Genomic DNA, 22,381 nt, shown 5'->3' on the forward strand with positions numbered 1-22,381 from the left:
ATTGTCTAAATTATTGCATAATTTTCGTCGCATTTTTAAATAAAATTGATGTAATAATGGTCAATATGTTTGTTTCATTATCAACAAATTTCATTGTCGATAAGTCGTACAAAATAATGGCCAATATTACTGATTAAATAAATTTTTGCTCAAAATTATATTAATTTTAATTTTATTGAAAAATACGACAGAAGAAAATACAACAATCTAGTAATAGTCTTTACTAGTTAGTTGTAATGAGAATGCAATAGTAAACCTTTAAAGACATTGGAAGACTGATGGTTGTTCTTAGATGCATATATGCAAATATTGTTCCTATAGGGTTAACCAATTTTTATTTATAAAAATTAAAATATATAACTAACTAGCAGCTGTTTAATAGAATTTATATTGTCACATCGAAACCTTTTGTTATTATACTGATATGATGCAATTGTAATTATCCTGAGATTAAAGAATGTTTTTTTATTGTATGAAAAAACAAATAATAAATCTATACAAATTTTACTTTATTCTAACTGTACATCATCATTTTGAAGATATTCATTGTATTGTTCTGGGATACCTTTGAACAGTTTTATCTTACCCCGTATTTGCTTCCAAGTTAATTGATCCTGGTTCTTTTTATCCCTGGACATAGCCTAAACATAAAAAGCAAACAATATATAATAAACAATATACAAGTAACAACTAGACCATACCCATCAGAAATGTTTTACCTTATAATCTTCGTCGTATTTTTTTATTAAGTAAGTAAGAAACTGTGCCTGTCCTTTTGGAAGCCTGAAAAGACGTTCCCTAGGTGCTTTTGCATCAGCTTCCATTGCCTCCAGCACATAAGTCTTTGTAGGAACTGCATGCACATCCTCACTTTCTTGATCCGACGAGTCCTCGTTTCTCAAAATCGTTTTCTTACCCTCCTGTTCACACATCTCGTTTTTCACGTTAGTGGCTTGTACTGCTTCGTTCGCGTCATACGCCAAACCCATTTCCTTCAAATTGTGACGTGTAGATTTTATATCATCCCATGCTTTCTTTATCTGATCACTAATGGAATAAAATGTAAAATAGGACAATATCGATCAATTATTACAATAACTGTTGCGCATTATGTATATTGTATAGGTTATGAAAGTTACCATGGAATAGTCGGTAGTTTTTGTAATTTATTGTGCAACCTTTTTCGATTCACATTCGCATTATATTTCTTTTTGCGTTTCAGCTTCCTAATACTTTTAATTTTCATTTTGCCTGACGTACTTATAACATGCACACGTGTTTACTTAAATTACATACACCAATCGTACGTAGTACTACACCTTAGAACAACCAGAGTGCACAAAGTACAGCACATATCTCACTTAAAATAAATAAGGTACTCAGAAACGTCATTAACTTTTTATTCCTAGTTTTACTCTCTTTCTCAGCATTATTCGCAAATCTGACATTAAATCAAATTATTATTTAAAAATAGTAGAGTTTGTTCAATCCGATATTGTAAATGTAATGCGATCTGAATTATATGTAAAAGCGTCGGTGCTGATATTGAGTCATATTACTAGTTTCATGTTAGACAGTGGAGGCTCGTACCGGACTTTTTTAGAACTAATGAATAATGACTCAAACAGGTATTATGAAGATACAAAACGCTTGTATTATCACAATCTAATTAACGATGTTAGTAATTTATTAATTATATAATAATTTATATATTTATCATATAAATAATTTTAGCTAGCTGGATATTATTCCACAAGCATTTAGCCTTTGGGTTTGGGCTTCGACAGACCAGCGCGACGCAATTCGCGAGCGACGCGCGATGTCCAATCAGCGTACAGTTTTTATAGAAAAGCTGTACGCTCATTGGATATCGCGTCGCGTGTCGCCTGTCGCGAGGTGCGTCACGCTGGTCTGCCGAAGCCCTTTGAATGAAGCATTGTCATTTTATAGATGCCATTTTATGAAGGTAGGAATTTTGTAGCTCAATTCGTAGACTTCTATTTTTTTAGTAAAATATCAAGAAAAGTTTGCTATAAACATAGTTGAAATAGCTGTAGAATGGCAACTTATTTATTAAACAAAATCATCGTCCACAAAATGGCAGTCAATTGGCAATTTAAGTCGGCTTTAAATGATGAGTCGTCATTCTATAAGCGCACAGTTTTAAACACGTAAAGTAGCATCTTCTTTTTATATAGCAACATTTTCTTTTATACTATAATATAAAAAAATATATTATAAAGATTAAATGAAAGCGAATGATATCTTATTGCTATTCTTGCTGCATACTCTTCTCTGTCCAGGCATTTCTTTAGCTACACGATAAGTAACAAGTGTTCGAAATATGATATTTATTCGAGCACACAAACGTGTAAAGCGATATTTTTAATAATAAAATATTTACATCAAAATTCAGGTATCAATGTTTCCCAAGTAGCGCAGAGTGACGTAATGCCGTTTATTTTTAATCTATAAATGCCATTAAGTCGTCTTCTGACGCCACTTTGCTACCTGAATTGAAGCTATTTTCCGCATAATAATCGCACTCGATAGGTGGGAGGATGGGTAATAGAAAAGCTGTTATGGAAAGTATTTTCGTCCGCGACGAACGTTTCGAATAACGCAGTACAAAATATCAAGAAAATTAATATAATCCTTGTAATGAAAAGAATAATTTCAAATTTCAGGCTGTAATTGTCAACTTGAAAGTGCACTTGAAATATGCTCTGAATGAAGCGCCGAACAAAGTAGCGACGCGTCCGAGAAAGGTATCGTAGACATGCCTCGTAAACGGGTAGTTTCGTGGACAAGAAAATGTACTGGATGTGTCGCGCCAGCAAGAAAGTATCAGGGACAAAGAAGCGCAGAAAACGGTGAAATGTTGATCGGGAAATGAGTTGAAAACAGACGGGAGGGTGAGAAAAAGCCAGCATCACACGGACAATCGTCTTGGATGAAAATCTGAGAGAATGGATCCTGACAGCGACTCCGTCCTCAAGAGATGGGACGGATTGGCAACCCCGATGGGAGGGGGTAGATGAGTGAGTGTGCACATTGGAGTTTTCGATAGCTATTATCAATTGACGCGAGATATCCGTGATAATGCGGGGCGGCGAGACGCATGTGTAAGTGCTTCCAGCTCGTCATCGCGGCGGTTCGTGTGGACGAGGTGTCAGTATTCTCGGTAATCTCGATCCGAATTGCGATCTCTGTCGCGGTCGTGTACTTGCGGAATTGATCAAACTCGCTTTCGTAATTGTGTTATTATATGTTAATTGCACTCTGACTTTAAGCGACTTGAAGTGATCAATGCCTGCCTGCCTTCCTTCCTGAATCTTTCTAAATTGACTCCCTAAATTGACCCTTGCTGAATAAAGCTCGAAACGTAATATGAAACGGTGTGCTCTCGATATCTGCACGTAAATGTTAAAAGGAAATTCAAGATTTTTGCCGGAAGTAATAACTTCAGACTTGTGCCTTCCGTTATAATCTATATGCTTGTGAATTTTTCCTTCCGTGATTACGATTGCACGTAGATCTGCTGATAGAATTCTCGGAGCGCTTGGAGATGTCGTACGATACGCGCTGTAAAAATATTAGCGATATAGTACGCGTCTGAATAGTTTTAAAACTAATACTTTGAATTAGTAGCAACTGTTTGTGCGTCTCGATTGCAGTTAATTTAATCTTTAATCATCGCTTCCATTTCTCAAATTTATAGATAAAATAATACGGAAATTGCATCGAAATAAATACGAAATAAATACGCGTTGGATGTTTATTTGAACGACTCATAAAAATCAGCAATTGGCAAATATATGTTTGGCGCATTAAATTTTAATTTTCGGTAATTGTGCATTTATTCTTTTATTTCCAAATTTTTATTATAAGAAATTGTTAACATTTTAATAAAGTTGTAACTTAATTTTATTTGAAGATTTTATTTTTGTTATAAAGCTCAAATATGAGAGAAAAATCATAATTTTCAAAAGGAATTTCTGCCAATTCTTTGAATTGTTGTTATCGAAAGCATTAATGAAGAAATAATATGTGCAATCATTGTTCATACTTTTATTACAAAAAGAGATACGTGAGGCAGCGTAACACGAACGTAATATGTAAAGGCGAATAAATTAAATAACTAATTAAAGAATAATTAACCTAATAATAATATCCCCATGCTGAATCAGGAGGAAGCCAAGCAGTGAAATAGCTGTTAGTCGAGTTGGACAAATTGCGAGGATTTGCCAGCGCAATTTACGTGTAGTAAAAACCACGACGCGGTTGCTGCACTGTGGCAGATGAGTTCATGAGTCAGGATTTGTCCGTAGTGCCGAGTATTTTTGCGATGAGGAAGATATTTATCTAGTGATTGTGACAGTGATTGTTATACGTGACGTTAGGACGATGATGATGTTTCCATCCGAATCAGCCAATCAAAGAAGCTCCATTTGATTCGTGTCCTCTCCCTCGCTCGTATCCATGGGTTTCCGCAAAATCGTCACGCTGACAATTTTATGGCTGATGCATCGGACAGAGGGCAAAGTAACTTGCCGTGAGATGCAGTTGCCTCATCATTGTAACGCGTTATGCAACACGAACCATAACGGTATTATTTCTTGCGAGCTAAGAGTTGCGGTTCTTTTGCCCGAAGATCCAAGATTCGATATTTCTCTGCCCAAGGTCCTCCCAGTTCTTGGTAAGATTATTCAGATAAATAAATAAATAAATAAATAAATGAAATTAAAATAAAAGATAATAAAAAAGCTAGATAAAGTGGAAATTATTACTGTGATATCTGCGCGTCTAATAAAACTGTAATAAAACTGATATATTTAATAAAAGATATATGAAATAGTTTCTTTATATAAAAACATTTAATATTTAAGAAAAGATCGAAATTCGGAATAGAATATACTTCTTCGTGTTACAGGAAACATATTTTGCTTCTTTACAGATTTAGCAGTGTACGAAGCTAGATCGCGGAACTTGCTGCCCTATTGGTTGAAATTAAAATTTCTGCCGCAAGATGATCAGTGCGATGCAATGTACGCGCAAATCGGCGCGATTGACAGTTACTCCCGTTGTGTGCATCTGTTTCTCGGACCGGCGTGCGATTACTGCGTCGGTATGTCATGATTAATTTCTTTATCGGATTCTCTACTAAGCCTTCTGTAAAATGTAATTGCCAGAACGAGAGTAATGAATAACTGCGCGGTCTGAGAATAAGCGACTCTAAAAGCACCTTGAGAGCGCTCACGCTTTTAATCCTTGCATAAATTACGTCTGTCAAACTTGAGAAAGCTTTGCCATTATTTAAGATTTTCTTTGATATATTAAAATGAAATTTTCATTGTCCCTCTTCGTATAATAATTATTGTATTAAAATGATTTAATTATAACAACGTGTTACAACAACGCAGATTTTAAAAGCTTTGGCTTTTTCTTTATAATATATAACGTCTCATATTTGTTATTATTCTCATTTTACTTTTACATTTTCTAAACATTTCTTGAATTATTTAAGTAATAACTATTTAAATAATTATTGAGATACGAAACTCGAGAAACAATACGGTTTTTATATAATTATATTTCTTCTATTTCTCTTTCTATCCACATTACTACAAAAATTCTTTTTTTTATAGCGGTGGTTGGCAGAATCGTGAAATTTTTCGGCGCACCATTGATCACTACAGGAGGTTTTACTTTCGACTTCACAGAGCAAAAAGTTGAATGCAAAGATGAATATTTTATGACCACAAGAATCGGAACTTTAGCCTTCAGGGATATCGCCAATTTTTTGGTTACCATAATGGATCGGTACGTGTGCTTATAATGTTATACGAAAAACCATCAGTTATATTGCTGTGTTGACTATCCTTCATTTTGAAGTTTTTCCCTGAAGGACCATTACAAACAAGATTAATGGTTGATTGAATCAATACATGATAAAAGCAGATAAAATCAAAGGGCGATAAAGTAATAAATAACGACATTCCTTTTACTTTTCTATGAATTAGATACGAATGGCGTAAAGTGCATCTCCTTTATGCGACGAACGGACAAAGCCAAATCGCTGGCAGGCATATGTGTCAGCTTATGATGAAGTCAATGGTAGAATTAATCAAAAAGGAACAAAACATCACTTATGGTACTTTCGATGTCGAGGCTACGACTCCCAGTGAATATCCGGAGGCCTTGAGAGATCACATCGGCAATTCATACAGCGGTAAGTAATATTTTTTTGTTGACTATTATGTCTCACTCAAATCAAAAGCCGGACATGATCAAAACGTATAATAGAAAGATGATTTATTAAGAAACGTGCAAATTAGGATCGCTCTGCGAAAAACGTGTAATTTAAGCCAGAATCGATGTAAAACTCAGCATATTCAGCATAATCATTGTTTTTTATTATTTTCTGAAAATGTTATACATCAGCCAGTATACAATATAATAATATACAGAATAAATTAAATCATCAAAGATGAATCGCAAAATAGATAAAAAGAAAGAAAATCGATAGTAAAATAAAATAATGATAAAGAAATTTTATAATTATAAAATAGTTATGAAGGAGAGATATAATATCTAAAGAATTTTGCAATACAGAACTAATTGCCAATCATATACTCATTCATATAATGATAATTATCGTGTGCACTGTCAATGTTATCTTTCTTCCTCCTATGGAATATCGCATTATCGAATTCAGATTAAGATGATATTAATCATCTCGCTTCGTGTTTTTATCCATATTTATCACATACCTGCGCTCTGGCTGATTGAGTCGGCAACAACGTTGCGCGAGTGCCATAAACAAGTATTTAAATATAACTGCTGTTGTCTTAAAATGACGAATCGCCGATAAATGCACCGTTAATCTCTCGCGTTTGCCTATCGGTCCTTTACAACAAAACACAAAGTTCTGGTCGCATGAAGATTAATACACAGATATCATCTGATGAATAAAAAATTAGTGATTGTAAGATTGTAATTGGTCCAATAGTCCAATTGGCCGTACTTTGGTCTAAAATGAATTTGCACCTTATCAATATCGTATAATGAATAATGTTTTTTAATGTTGGATTTGATATTTTTAATATTAGATCAAATTGTGCGATTGCTGTATTTTTATGTTGTACGGTATCTGATAATCGGTAATAAGTAAGCTATTTTGATAAAGGTATGTTGTCCCCATGTATATTTTCGACTTGTTCGATAACATTAATGAGAGCGTTACCAGGCAATCGTTATAAAATTGACAATAATCGATATATACGAGATGACGTGAGAGCGGAGTGATTAATCTCGCACATTAATCATCTCGAGAGGTTTTACTACAGTTATAATTTCTATCATTTCCTCCAAACTCTCGCGTTTCAGTTGCGTAATCGTCCTTCTCTCAATGTTAAAATGCTCAGACGTATATTTATACGTCTGACATAAATCTTGCGAAATTGTACGCGTTCTGCAAGAATGAAATAAATTGTTCTCTTTCTCTCTCTCTTGCTCTCGCTAGCTCTCGCTCTATTAGAAATACATTGCTCTCTCGTTTCTGCTGTCAAGCAACATTATTATATTACAAAGATGATGCCGACAAAATTCCCAGCATGAAGCGACTCTTTTTTCCAGGAAGAAATTCAATAATCAAGTATGAGAATAAAGACAGTTCTCAGGTATATTGCTCGTTTGTAATATCTTTAGCGGATAAGAAAGTATTTGCGTAATTTTTTGTTTAACTTCCTTTAATCATTAGGTGTACAGTGTCTTATCATATCATTTCGCGCGTTATCGCGTAACTTATCATGGTTGGACATTTCTATTATTGATATCTTCTCACACGTCATTACGTCTATATTTAAACATTTCCTTAATGAACTTACCAGATTACTGGTATCTATTTAAAGTGTTACAAGGATTTTCGTCTGGGATTATTCTTTCATTCGAAGTCGCATCTATCGTACGTGCACATATGTATAATACACTTGTGTGTGTATGTGTACGTATGTGTGCGAGATTACCGTGCAATAACAATGGATTGCTAAGTGATATAAAAATAATTTTTGATAAAGAGTGACTCTGCGTTGTGTGTATAAAGTAATGCAAATCAAATAAATTTCGTGTTTTGTCAATAGGGGTTTCTATAGATAAATATTGATAGTATTGGTGAATATTAATCAATCTTTCGAGTATGACAGTATTGTATCGACTGTCGAAAGGGTTTACTGGTTTACCACGCAGAATTCATGAGAGGGAGAGAAATCTCTGTTGGTAAAAATTGTCAGTAGTAATATGTATTGAAAAAAAGAGGTAACATTTCTTTTTAATTTTAATAATACAATTTCTTATAACCAGAAACATTTATCCTACGTGCAGATATGCAAATTTATAATGTTTTGTAGAATTCATTTCTACAACTTTTTTGCAGGGAAGATAATTTGTATTTTCTCTTCATTACTGTTAGAGAGAAATGCGCTAGTTAAGATCGCAACATAATATTGCAATTTGTAATTTTCCTGTGCATTATTATTACATCACGGAAGAAGTTATTGCATGTAAGTTGCGCGCGAAACAAGAGAATGAGTGCTTCTGCACAACTTGAAAATTGGAGAACTTTATAATGTGCAATGGCATGGACGTGACACTCACACTTGTGTGATCTTCATGCAAAACGAGTTTGCGAATGCTGACATTATACGTAACATATGGGCATCATGTGCAAGTAAATTTACTGTAGTTTATAATATAGTATGGGACAATATTTTCGAAATAGTTTTTCGCGTACCGCATAAATATCGCAATTTTATGATAAATAAATGTAACAAAGTTGAACGATATAAGGATATTAAGGTTAATGGAAGTAAATTTTCGAATTTTCGTCGAGAGTTACATCTTTGATGATAAGGATATTAGTGGATGCTTTTAAATTTCTCCAACGGGATGGAAAAATTAGCAAAGACTCTTAAGTGAAATCTTTAGCATTCATCGAATACAGCATAATGTACTTATTTCAATTTATATATTCCAACATTTATTGAAAAAACAGAGTGAACCTTTACAGAGGCTTATATCTTTAGAAAATTTAGTTGGTTGTTTTCTTCAGTGTCTCTTTCACATTCATCCATTTAATCATCAAATTAAGATGCTGTTAAACTCAATTGAACGAATGTTTGAATGCAAAAAATAAGCTAATATAACTTTTTTACTGTAATTTTACAACATGTTTTAAAGTACTCTTTTTATAATTTAGATCTATGTTATTTTTAACAGTTAATATGTATGCAGTTTTTAAATACATTATTTATTGTATTTATTTACTTACTATGATTAATTTATTTTGTTGACATTTGCATCTATGATAGAAATCTCTTTCTCTTTCTCAATCCAGTTAGAAAGCTATTTTAAACGATAAAGGAACTGCGTAAGTAATTCTTGCGTAAATGACACGTTTGACAGTTCTTTTACTTCAAAGATCAGACAGCCAATCTTGATGGAATAAATGATATGCAAAAGGAACACATATTCGAAATCATGTTTGTGAAAGCGCTTAGAACAGAATTGAGAATAATACCCAGCATAATAAGTACGTGGCTTATCGCATGTTTTCACAGTGATTATAACACATTATTACATATTACATTATTACATATTTTGTAAATTCGAATAAATTGTTGAATATTTTGAAATTTATCGATTATTTAATAGCGTCTTTTTTAAAACTGACGAGATTTTAATTTCTGTTTTTTAGTGCTCTCATGATATTATTTTCACGTATGGAAATATCTGTGCTGGAAATTGACTACTAATAGCGAACAGATTTATTCAGGAAGGGGATACACGCGGTTGGCGATTGCAATCTCCGATTTATCGATAATTTCCACTCAGTATTGTCACGTACATGATTTCAGATACTGTGAAATCTATTTCTTCACCAATATTTGCGGGCATGCAGGTGAAGTGGTGTGTTATCGATAAAAGCGTGCGATAGGAAGACGTTCCATTATATTCTTTTTAGCCGAGATATTAACACTCTTCAAAGCTTTCTATCACCTTCTTACAATAATAGATTTAGGAGACCGAAATAGCTAGCAAGCAAACTGTGCTCACGAGATTGTCAAGCTACAAATTAATTCTTAATTCATCATCTTGCACATTGCGTTACACCTAATCACACGCGATTAGGAAATCTGAAAAACTAATCTAGAAATTATGGTAATCTAGAAATGATGAAATATGTAAATTCGATGAGATTTGATCCATCGTTACATGTCACATCTCCGATTTAATAAAAATATGTTAGGAGAGTCAAGTTCTGTGAAGAGCTCAAAGCTGTGAGGTTTATCGTTTTCTTCTTTAACAAGACGGTAATGGGAGATGTTGCAACTTTTCCATTTCCAACTAACTTGGCATTTCTCGTAAACTTTTAAATGCTATTTCCATTAAGCTAAAGTTAACTCGAGATTAAACAACCAACAAGGCTACATTCCGATCCATTTACTCTCTCGAAACTCGATTCGCACAAATCCTTTTATCTATAACAAAAGACATATCCACGTGTATGCGTATCCAATTTTCCTTTGCACAGAGATTTCACGTTAAGCTCGCGTAAATTGCTGCTAAACAAGAGGAAGGAGGAAGCCGGATACCAAATTTGCGGAAGAATTTCTCCCCTGAGGTCTCGCTTCATCGTGAGTTTAAGGAGCTCTTCGTAATTGGGGGAGCAAGTTTCTAAGGGAGACCACTCGACGAGTGGCCAAGTAACACTCTTGGTCCTAAATACTCCGTCCGTGCCCCGCGGCGATTCGTGGCGGAATGAAAGGTGTGGTGTGCACAGAGGGTGTACGAGAATCGACGCATGCGTTTCCTCGCTGTCTACCTTCGTGGAGGCACACAACAACGTCCACCCACACACGCTCTCGAAGTGGTGGTGTTCGCTTAGAGCGAGCTGGCCGCGCGATATGGGGGTGCGATGAAGAGAGATAGCCAGTGGCAAAGATAGACAGATAGATAGATCGGGAGATGGATAAGGAGAGAAGCGAGAGAAGAGGGCGGCGGGTATTGAAGGGGGGAAAAGAGAGGGTCGGAAGTAGGGGAAGAGAGAGAGAGAGAGAGAGAGAAGAGATGACGATGGAGAGGAGGAGCGATCGTCGACTTCGGTGGGCGATCCGGAGCACCGTGCTTTCCTTGGCCCGCTCTCAGTTTCAATCGCGCGCTCCGAGCTTGCTCCAAGAGAGCGCTAACCGAGAGGGGATCGACGATCGGCGATCGAAAGTGAGATCACGTCGCGATCGATCGAGAAAACGGTATCTGTACCGCAAGATCGCGGAGATCGCGATGGAACCAGATGCGACGAGAGATGAGTGAGGAGAGATCGGGAACCACGATCGACGCCACGATCGTATGCCGATCGATCTTAAAATCACGAAATTTGATCACCAGTTTGGAGGCTGGCTCTGTTCTCGGGAGATATTAACGCGTGCAACACGTGTTTCTCGTAGCTCAATTATATGAGAACTCCGCAGATCTAGTGTAGCGCATCCAGCTCATTCGCGGATGCGGTTGCTTGCAAAGTGCACAAGTTGATCTGAACCAGTGACGAAACTGCCGAGAAAAGTCGTGCCACGTGACCCTTATTGATATATGACGCGATCGCGGAGGAGTCGATACGAGTTCAGGGGGTACGCGCGTGCCTTTCGCCCTTAAAAGCATCATGGGTCTGGTAAGAGTCTGTGCGGGCTTCCCATCTCTATCCACGATAAACGAAGTGCCGAAGACACCTTGCGTTCGGAATTGTCCGTTCGTGCGTGTGGCTGTCTCTCTGCCGGCTCTTTCGACCGGAAAGCACGTGACATTTTTCCGTTAGCTGCTCCGGATGCTTTTTCCGTCTGTACGAAGAAGGGGTTGAAGCCGATCCCTTATTTCAGTTGGCAAATTCCGCGAGGAGCAAAGGAGACGTGCTGTTAATCGTAATAAAATGTTTAATACTTCATTATAAAATAATCTTGATCCTTTTTTGGGAAGATGATCTTTTGTGAAGAAGAACGGATCTCGCGATTATCTCGTGAAAGATTTAAATCCACCTGTCAGTGTACGCAGTAATATTAAAGATTATTTGATCAAAGTATTGATTAAAAAATTGAGAGAGAGAGAAAGAGAAAGTACATAAAATCAATAATTTATAAAATCTATATATTTTAAATATGTAAAATTTATCTAAAATATATATTACAAGTTATAAATATATATTAAGTTATACAAGTTATAAACTTTTTAATGAAAAACATTACTTGTAAATTTATTTTTAATTTGTTCTAAATCCATTAATCATGTGTGCAAGAAATTTTACGATCAAACTATTTCCATAAATAACATATTATGATACAACTTACACAACAACGCTAGAAATATATTTACAATGTTTATATAACATGTTTGTCGTGACTTTCTGCATTTTTATCTGAAGGATTCTATATTCTGTGAAGTAGGTATTTTGAAGACAATCGTGCAAATAAGTTGATCCGCGATTTCGAGATTTCCGCAACGCTCCCGCGAGTTACCTGATCATGATATACTACACAACCAGTACCCGAAATCACGATGACGTACAAATTACATCGGTTAGATTGTTTTTTTTTCTCAACGATTCAAGCCGTCGCACGTGCCAATATGTACGAGACGTGTGAATCGAGAGAGCAGCTGTTGCAGTAATAAATTTCCAGGCCTTTCACTTTTTTTTGCTTTCGACGCTACCTCATATTGGCACAGCGGAAGCAAATATATTCGTATATACCCGGCGGGTGGTCTTTATTTCGTTCCGAAATGCCTTTTTCTCATCGTCACGATGAAACGTGAACGAGCCTCGATGCAAATTCGCCGCACGGCAGATTCCACCGAGCGTCATGCGTCATGCGAATTTTATGTGACCCTACGTTGTCATAAAGCCTTAAGGGTAGTAACCCTGCGAAGGGATCAGTTCGTGATTCTCATAAATAAAACGAAATAGCAAAACTCGCAGCACATGCCGAGCGCTGCGCTTTGCTTAAATTCGAATATCGGAGCAGACGAGTTAATAAATGATCGCGTTTGGAAAACATTGTTAATTAAATTACTTCCTTCTCGTACAAGCCATCGCATTGCGAGGTTTTATTTTTTAATTGCCGTTAATTTCACGCCAATTATTAAAAATTGAGTTTATTTATTTTCGATTCGTGTATATCGGTACGTGTGCACAGTCCTCCAAATTTTGACGAACGAGACGAAATCTCCCTTTTTTTATCATTGTGAATCACGAATGATCGTCCGTATATCGTCCAAATATGTATCCACCGCTACAGGATGCCAAGATATACCTTATAAGCGGATTCTACGTAATCTAATGACATAATGCAACGGTACTATAAAGGCTACATAATTACTCAGTTCACCTGCGTGAGGATTACTCGGCACGTGCTCGCAAATGTGCAATCGAGGAGCAGTATGCTTGCAATCTGCCGAATATTAAGTACTTTCGTGCGGAAATATTAAGCACTTTCATGCGCTTGATCGAATTAACTAAATCGGTCGTGAGTCGAAAATGAGCCTTGAGAAAACGCAATGAAATTTTGCCCGACACGTCGCATTTTTCGGTTTTGTGCTAAATCTCAGGCAAATCTAGTCTATTTAGGTAAGTCTTAATCCGAAACCTTAAGGATTCCCCTTGTATATATTGATTATGATCTCATTACACGCATTCTTCGCTCCGTTTAATGGGAATTTCGTGCACGCGGAATTGATCGTGAAATTGGGACGTGATTCGCGATTCAACGTTGCGCAATTTTAATTGAAGTCGGGGCACGTGAACGGGGACCTCCTGGAGAAGTTACACGGTGTCAAGGATACCTGACGATGCAAACAGTAAATGGAAAACGCAAAAACTTTAATCAAGAGTGGCGCTTTTTGTATCGCAGGTAGTTTTGTAGACGCGGGGAAGGCGCGCGCGCCTTTCGTTTTTCGCGTTTACTTCAAGGAGACGTCGTGAAAACGAGAATAGCGAAATGTCAGCTGTGTGCCGTGGCGACATCCATCTCGTTATTCCATCTCGTCGTGAACGCACAGGGTTCGCATAGTTCGAACTGCATAGAGAAACCGGATACGGTACAGCAAACTCGGACGCGAGTAAACGTGGCGCGATTCCTTGCTCGAGGACTACGTGGCTTGAATGCGAATGTACGTGCATGTGCACACGACATGAAAATTGCGCGGGCCGTTATACACTTTGTGCGCTTGACAAACTCTGAAGAACGGAGAGCACAGATGGAAACACGGATTGCGATCGGGTTGGCTGTAGGTGGCAAGCACTAAGAAAATTTCCGCCAGTTTCTTGGTATTGCGTCGTGCACGGAAAAGAAAAATGGAAGATGCTCGTAAATGCTTTGTATCCTTCTTTAAAAGGATCCAAATGATGTTTTGCAATGCAGTTTTTACTATGGTCCATTTTTCGTCAATATGCTTGCACAGAGTATATCTATATGCCACCTGCTTTCCATGCGGACGTCCCCAGAGTATCATATTCGTGTATATACAATGCTTCCTTGAGAACCCTTGTTTCATCTGATTTATACTGTCGACGGAAAGCAGTTTGGCTTTTAACGTTTATAAAATTGATATACATTCAGGCTTTTATATTTTAAATGAAATAATACGGAGAGAATAACAATGTTGGTCCATCTAACAGAAACTCTCTACATCCGCATCCTCTTTATTCGCGTATTCCGTGATTCGATATTTGCAATTATACGGCATGTCCGCAGCTGCGAAATTTGTTTGACTGTGGATCGTGTGATTAAATGAAAACTATGAAATGGCGAGCAACTGGGAAAACAATTTTTATATTTTAATGGTTTTTCTTTCTTTCATTAATACTTTTGTATTAGATATGTATACAGCTCTAAAAAGTAGTATAAATTTTTAGCTTCAGATAAATACATGAAAGATATATGGAAAACGCGACATGAATTTTTCCATTTGGCTGTTATATAATATATATTCTTTATCTAACTTAATCTTCTTAATGTGTCTCTCTTTCTGCATTTGCAACTTTCACATTTACGGCAATTTTACAGAACGTAACCGCCGCGAATGCAAAGCTTTTGCCATATACTGTTAATTTCTTGTCTATCTTTCCTCTCTTTCAATGTTTTTTATTAAATTGTCTCATACCGCACGTTAAAACTGACTTTACATATCCTTTCCCAGAAGCGTTTTGCATCCAAATTGATTTGTCAGAATATTGCATCGAATACGCGATTTAAAAAAAAATGGTATTCCATCTCGTTCAATTCCTGATTTAGTTACATAAATAGATGGAAAAAACTTTATTCAGATTTAAAAACAGATCTCTAAAATTATTGTTAACAAAAAGCCATGAAAAGTAGTTAAGTAAAGAATAGTAATACGTATAAATAAAATAGAAGTTATAGAACAGCAAGTAGTTTTGATGTTAACAAAAAATTTATATCAACAAAACAATAGTACATGTAAAAAACATTTATATATGATTGAAAAGCTGGTTTATTTTTCGATGAGAAAGCAAAGATTATAGTTCGCGGTGATACATATCCACCAAACTTTTCTTTCCGAGTTTACATGCAAGATATCACACGTTTATTTCGTGACATTAGATATCCGCTTCAGAATATCTCGTAACGACATGCCAAGCACACAGTGGAAGATGACGGAACGTTTGCGGTAGTCAGATAAGAAGTTGCCGAGATCCAAGCCCCAAAATAAAAATAAATAAAACCAATCCTGAAATCGATAATATTAGATAAAGCCATTTTTACGCGAAATTTTCAGAGCACTAAAACTCGAATACTATTTCGAAAGGTATTTTCAGCGTAATTTTTCGATCTACCTGTGTACCTTATTATGCACAATTTACGTTAAAAGCTGCCTGCATCTACCGAATATATCTCGTAGCTACATGCGCCATCTAAATGCACATTACGTTACATTAAATTGCATAGGTCACATAAATCACGGTTAATAGCGAGCTATAGTGTCAAATATATCACGAGTAATATTAATACGTGTCTGTACAAGCATTCCGAAAAATGGTAACATTGCTCATGAGAGCAATGAAATTTTGAAATATACCTTCTCTCGTTTTGCTAAATTCTGTTAAATTAATCCATTAGAAATACGTATTTTGTAATTAGAAATTATAAATTTGTAATTAGAAATGGGACTGAAACAAGATGTTATATATAAAAAAATATAATATTCACAGAGAGAGGAACGAAGAGACATTACGTATCAAACTGTAATGAAGTACTCAATATTACGTAACTTTGGTAGAAAGACACGCTTCGGTGCTGAATCGTTTCGAATTCGTAAGTTCTATTGAGCTGGCGCTCATCAATATTGACGACAAGTAATTGCCGGTAAGGGCGGTCGTATAAAACAAAATCGATAGAGCAATAAACCCTTCCGGGGCTGCATACATACTGCATGCGTCGCATGTATGTGCGTTGCTCTTCCTCAGTCGGGGGTGCACATTCCGAGCAAGAGTCTACGCTATTCACCGAACATACAAAAGACCTCGACTATTTGCACATCTGATATTCACAGGTGCGGATAGATGCAGGTGAGCTTCACGCGAGCAACCGTGTGAAGCTTACATTGCAAGAGAACGGCTTACATACGGTAATTTTCGCGCGCTACCGCATTCATGTTTCACGCAATATCGCACAGCAATATTGCCATCAATTTCACATCGGCTTTACACTTGGTTTTGCTCGTTGGATCATCTTCCCTTTGAATCATGTCGCTGTGGCGATTTTATTAAATTCGTTAGTGGAAGACGCTAATGCAGGTTTGCTCTCTCGTGATCACCACGATGATCCCTCGGTGATCGTAATATTTACTTGGATGTTGCTTCCGTTTCTACAGGAAGAACCCAAGTTCCGGCGGCGGGTTGTAATAAGCGCCATCAACCGTGATTTAATTAAACAACGCGTTGTCTGACAGGTGCTAATTAACTCGTCCGTTTGCGTATTCCCGATGATCGTTAATCTGCCGTTCTCTCCGTTTAATCCAGACGAGACAATCCGGCAGTTCGCGTCGTGAATATGAAAGCGATGCTCGTGTGAAAATCGCGAGTCTCCTCGAATGAAATTCGCATGATCTAAAAATGATCTGATTTCGAATCTGTAACGCTATATAATTTTATCGTTTAAATCCTTCCTTCGTTTACCATATTGTCGCGCTATTATATAACGTTGCTATTATATTAGTATCACAATAGCATTTCATACGATAATAAATCAAGCAAACTGAATGATTTTAATACGTTTGGTCCGAATTTTACAGACTCGGAACGATTTGCAAATTATGTGTACAAAGCTGTTTATATTAATTACATATTGCTCATTCGCTACGTAGCGGTTAATTAACAAATATATAAAGGAATAATAATAAGGTACATTGACGTATATTTGCATTGATTTATCACAACTGGCATGCAATCGGTTTGCCGTACCAAAAATATGATGTATATATAATCATTATATTATATCATTATAAATCATTATTTCTTCAGCAAAATAATGCAACGATTGCTCTAAAATTGCTTTTGCCAGTTGCTTCTCCACTTTCTCCATATCATGCCATCTTATCAGAAACTTTGTATTTCTTATTAATTTGAATTGTTCGTTCTCTTCGAGAATAAAGAGTAGAAGATCTCCGTCGCGCAATACTCTATTTCTACCGTCTTTTTTTCTCTACGATTGGTTCTTGTTTTTAAAGAAGCTAATCTTCTGACTCGCAAACTTAATTCATTCATTTTTCTCACCGTTTCTAATTTATACTCTTTTATGCAATGTAGTTCTTTTATTTTTTCTTTATCTGAAATTATTTCCTGCGATAGATACGTCGAGAGTTATTTATAAATCTTTTTCGTTACAGTTTGAAATGATAATATTGTATTTTTGTACTCTTAACAAACAGAAGAATTTAAATGAAGCTGTCGAGTATCGAGTGCCCACGTGTTGCAGCATTATTCTTTTACATACCAACATTTGATTGATTACTGAGAATTTGATTAATTAATAAAATATACGCTCATTCTTCACTTTAATATTTTTCAATAATATTCGAGTTATTTAAAGCAAAATATTTGTATCTCTTACTTCTTATCAGGATATATCTAACAGATTTATCTTTTAACTCATTTTCTGCTTAACTGCATATTATGCAAATTATTCTCTCAAATTATTAAGAAGCATTTAAAAAATAAATAATAAAAAATATTAAATGCAGTAAATAATAAATATTTTTTACATAAAACTTTGAGGTAATTTTTCACAACTTTAAAATCACAATAGATGACAAAGAAAAGAGATATAAAGGAAGCAAGATAACAAGCAGTGTTTGAATATTATATCTGTTTAAATACAACCAAACTTTATATCTCCCGTTTCTCTCACAAAAGCGTTCTCTTGCAAGATATGCAAATAACGGCAGTTTGCATATCATCTGAAAGTCTTTTTTTATTGATGCGGAGTTATTTAATTTAGGTCTTAGCTTGGATTTTGCTTTAATGGATACTTCTATTACAATTAAAGTCAGATAAAGTCGATTATGGATTTCATGCCTGCTTCAATGAGGGAATTCGGTTCAGACCTGAGTTTTTGTGTGCGCCTGTGATTAATTCTAATTTCGAAGAACATTCAACTCGTAATGAAACCATTAGCGGTCGTATTAGACGCTTTGCATACGTCATTTCCACACGTCTTTATCCCTGATCGCGGAATGAGCATGAACCGAGCAAGAACATCATTCTACGTCTATGAAAGCGATCAATGCCGCCTCATAATAAAATACGTGATTGCGGAAGTTTGCTTCTCATTAAAAGTATGTTGATTATATCCCCATCTAACGGCACAGCTATAATATAATACAAAGGGGTATATACTCCGAATCGCGTTATGAATATAATGATGAAGATTATGCATACAAAAGCTGTTATTTGGTAGAAACTCAAAAGAGTAAATGTCAATAATAATATTAATAATGTCAATATACAATAATTCCAAAGACCAGCCACAATGTGTCATCGTAATCATTATATGATCGCGTAATTGATATCATCCAAAATATCTCTCTAACACATGTAAATACGTGTATCTTTATTGCAAAAGCCTTATGCATAAAATACATGTGTATATATAGAAGATTTGATTGAGTTCGTGCCTGACGCGGCGATGAATCAAGTATTAACAGACAGATAAAAATTCTGTTGGATTATGTAAACGTAATTCGGTTTCCTTATTGCTTTGTTGTGTTACGTGATTAAATTTTTAACAGGATTCTGTGATTTATTTTGCAGTTTCATATCTAGTACGTGCATTCAGGAAATAATTATAAAAAGATACATACATTGTATCAAAATACAATAAATAAATATATCTGTATAATACGCTGATAACTGAATGATTCTTACTGATCTATTATAATAACAATTGACCTCAATATTTTTTTGTATATAAATGAAATAAAGAACACGTAAAAAATAAATATAAAATCAGAAACATCAGAGAAGATAAGATGAAAGCAGTAACATCATCCGAAAACACAAGTAACGTTATTCGTGGAATTCTTTATAAAAGATCTACGCTGAAGTTAGATTAGATCTTGCCATGGCGCAAAGAGGGCTTTGAGTTAAAAGTTACATGGCGCGTGTCTATCGCGACTTGGAGGAATTTTGACGTGCACGGTCACGTACGTCCCGTTCGCCCCGGCTGTCTATCCCGCGTAACAACATTCTTCCATCCCTAATTCAGAAGGTGCGTTCCATTTCGCAGCTCTCCTTTTGCGAGCGCAACGGAAAGCCCGGCGCGAAAACCCAAGAAAAGCAGAGTGAAAAAGACGCCACTCTCATAGCTTTTTTGCAGAATGAAAGGTCCGTCGTCGGCTTTCAGATCGTATGTCCTGCCGTTTGTCTAATATAAAAAGACAATTACTTGAGAGCTTTCGTTTGATTGGATTACTGCCGTACAATGATGAAGTGATTCCGTTAATTCTAAACCACTTCGACACGTTACCCAGTTATTTCGTGCAAATGTTACAGGAATATTAAAGAATCAATTAGAACATCATTTATACACGTTAATTTAAAAAATTAGACACGCGTACCGGATGATATAAATATCGTGCATTTATTTCTTTTTTTGCTCTATTCTGATTTATTTTGGACATAATTAACCATACAAACATTTATAATCTTCCTTGGAAAATTAAATATTAAAATTTTTAGTAGTATAATCGAATACAACAAATGTTATATTAAATGATACAAATATGTTGCAGATAATTTGATGATTAATTGAATTTGATAGTCAGTGATATAAATGTGCGATAAAATATATAATTTAAGTTCGAAAAGTGTACTTACACCAAAACTGTCGAAACGTGCCTTCGTGTTCTTATCTTTATGAGAAACCCAGGCACGAACTTACATAGTCTGCAAAACGTGAAAGTGTTACGACCATACGTGGCAACCATTTGTTACATTATCAGCAAAGAGGTTGCTTTTACTGCATCTTTTAAAGCGTATCTCTAAAAATAGAAATAAGAAATTCCTAAGATATTTACTAAAGAGTTCTTGCATATTGCATTATTTTTCAGATAAAAAGTGATTTAAAAAATCGGTGATATCTTTGCAAACTTTAGTCCTTTAAAATCCCGAGTGATGTAACGCGCAAGCCTGTGATGGTATACGTAATAGTGAGGCTAATCAGGACAAATTCTGCGCTTTCTAATTTGAAACTGATTTTCTAAAGAGCACGTGTGTTTCGTAATTAGCAAAGTCATGGCGCTCGGGATTACGGGAATGATCATCGTTGCATCAAAGTTAGATTGGAATACACCAGAGACTGGAACCAGCCTCCTTTGCGAAGAGAGACACTTTGACTTTGAGGAAGAACGAGCATTATGCACGTCAGTTCCTTGAGAGTTCCTTGAGATCAGTGATTTCGCATTGTATCGCATTGTATCGTATGTTGAACACCGCGGGAGAATGGCGCGAAATGAAGATGAACAAGAGCGTAACGTGTTCATTCAAATCACGGTGGACGGTCTGCGCATTGTTCCCATGGAAAGTACAAGAGGACGTACGTCAGCGCGCGGGAATGTTTGATGGAGTGCAACGAAAAATTCCAAAACACGAGGTAGTACTTTAATCAACCTGAAGCCCTTTTGCGTGCTTCAGTCACTTATCATCATGTCCGAGGTTTAACAAAATGCAAATCATTGCGCTTGCAACAAATGTGACAAGCGTTGAAGCTACGTCGTGAAATACCATTGTCGAGATGCTCGCGGTGAGACCGGAATGAAAGCAACAATGTGAACAACAATCGGGCCTCACTCCGTGAGTAACCGCGAGTGACTTACTTCTCTCTCTTTCTCTCGCGGGATCAACTGGACAACCCGGAGCACAATGCGTCGCCAGATGTAACAGTTATACGAGATAACTCCCCAACAGTGAAATAAGGGTGTAACGTCAGGGGTTGTGATGGCGTCGCGGACGAGAAAACAGTGGTGCACGGGTGGTGTCTTGGTGCGGCTGACGTTAACCCTGTCGGGTCTGTGCGCGAGTCGTTGTGCGGATGTAATGACGACGACGACGATGACAACGGTGGCAATGTCGACGATGAGGACCACAACGATGAACACTATGCCGACCATCAGAGACCATTCAAAGGACTGCATCAGTCCTACGCGATCGGACCCTGTGCAGTCGAAGAGCGAGGTGAAGCTGGCGGTGATCGCACCGGGCGATCACCATGAGCAGAGCTTGCCGAGGGTGTTGCCGGCAGTGCTGTTGGCGGTGAGATACGTCAGCTCGCTCAAGGGACCCCTGCCCGGATGGAACATCACGGTGGACCATCGTGACTCGCACTGCTCCAGCACTTACGGGCCCCTGGCCGCATTCGAGTTCTACATCAACCAGACGGCAGGTCGCACGATGCTCTCGGCGCATTTTGCACGCCTGCTTCTTCCTCCCCCTTCTCCATCCCGTTGAGGCACTTTTCCCGTTTTACATGCTTCCCCGTTTACAGTCGCCTTCCATCTCCGACGTAATCGAGATGCGGTGTACACCGCGTATGGCAGCATGCACGAATGTGAAATTTTATATGCCGCAGTTTATCGCGTCGGCCGGAGGCGCACGTTTAACGTGCATGACAGAATCCGTTGGGTATGCGTTGGATTTCCGATTATTTTCCTGGTAGTTCCCTTTAAAAAGGATTCGCTGTTAAATGTTGAATGGTCGTGAAATTAATTCAGCTTATGCAACGAAATATTTGAAGAGGTGGATAACGTGGGTAATGGTTTAAAC

At 36.7% G+C, this 22,381-nt stretch overlaps 3 protein-coding genes across 3 annotated transcripts in view; 2 read left to right on the forward strand and 1 right to left on the reverse strand.

Annotated features, from left to right (window-relative positions):
* Positions 1-379: 379 nt before the first annotated feature.
* Positions 380-1,451, reverse strand: LOC105281025 (nucleolar protein 16). Its single transcript, XM_011341942.3, has 3 exons — positions 1,140-1,451; positions 720-1,047; positions 380-641 (listed from the first exon to the last, which is right to left on the reverse strand). The coding sequence occupies exons 1-3, from the start codon at positions 1,244-1,246 to the stop codon at positions 510-512; spliced, it is 567 nt and encodes a 188-aa protein (XP_011340244.1). The 5' UTR covers positions 1,247-1,451; the 3' UTR covers positions 380-509.
* Positions 1,452-4,178: 2,727 nt separating this feature from the next.
* LOC109611070 (atrial natriuretic peptide receptor 1) lies at positions 4,179-6,388 on the forward strand. Its single transcript, XM_020032162.1, has 4 exons — positions 4,179-4,699; positions 4,958-5,128; positions 5,649-5,823; positions 6,024-6,388. Exons 1-4 carry the CDS (start codon positions 4,483-4,485, stop codon positions 6,238-6,240), a joined length of 780 nt encoding a protein of 259 aa, XP_019887721.1. The 5' UTR covers positions 4,179-4,482; the 3' UTR covers positions 6,241-6,388.
* Positions 6,389-10,891: 4,503 nt separating this feature from the next.
* Positions 10,892-22,381, forward strand: part of LOC105281023 (atrial natriuretic peptide receptor 1) — an 83,048-nt gene continuing 71,558 nt past the window's right edge. Inside the window, exons 1-2 of the mRNA XM_026969491.1 lie at positions 10,892-11,725; positions 20,848-22,001. Of these exons, the coding sequence (XP_026825292.1) occupies positions 21,557-22,001 (445 nt within the window). The 5' untranslated portion in view covers positions 10,892-11,725; positions 20,848-21,556. The remainder of the gene's footprint in view (positions 11,726-20,847; positions 22,002-22,381) is intronic.

The sequence above is a fragment of the Ooceraea biroi genome, chromosome 5 (genome assembly GCF_003672135.1).
Source record: "Ooceraea biroi isolate clonal line C1 chromosome 5, Obir_v5.4, whole genome shotgun sequence".
In the NCBI taxonomy this organism is placed as follows: Eukaryota; Metazoa; Arthropoda; class Insecta; order Hymenoptera; family Formicidae; genus Ooceraea; species Ooceraea biroi.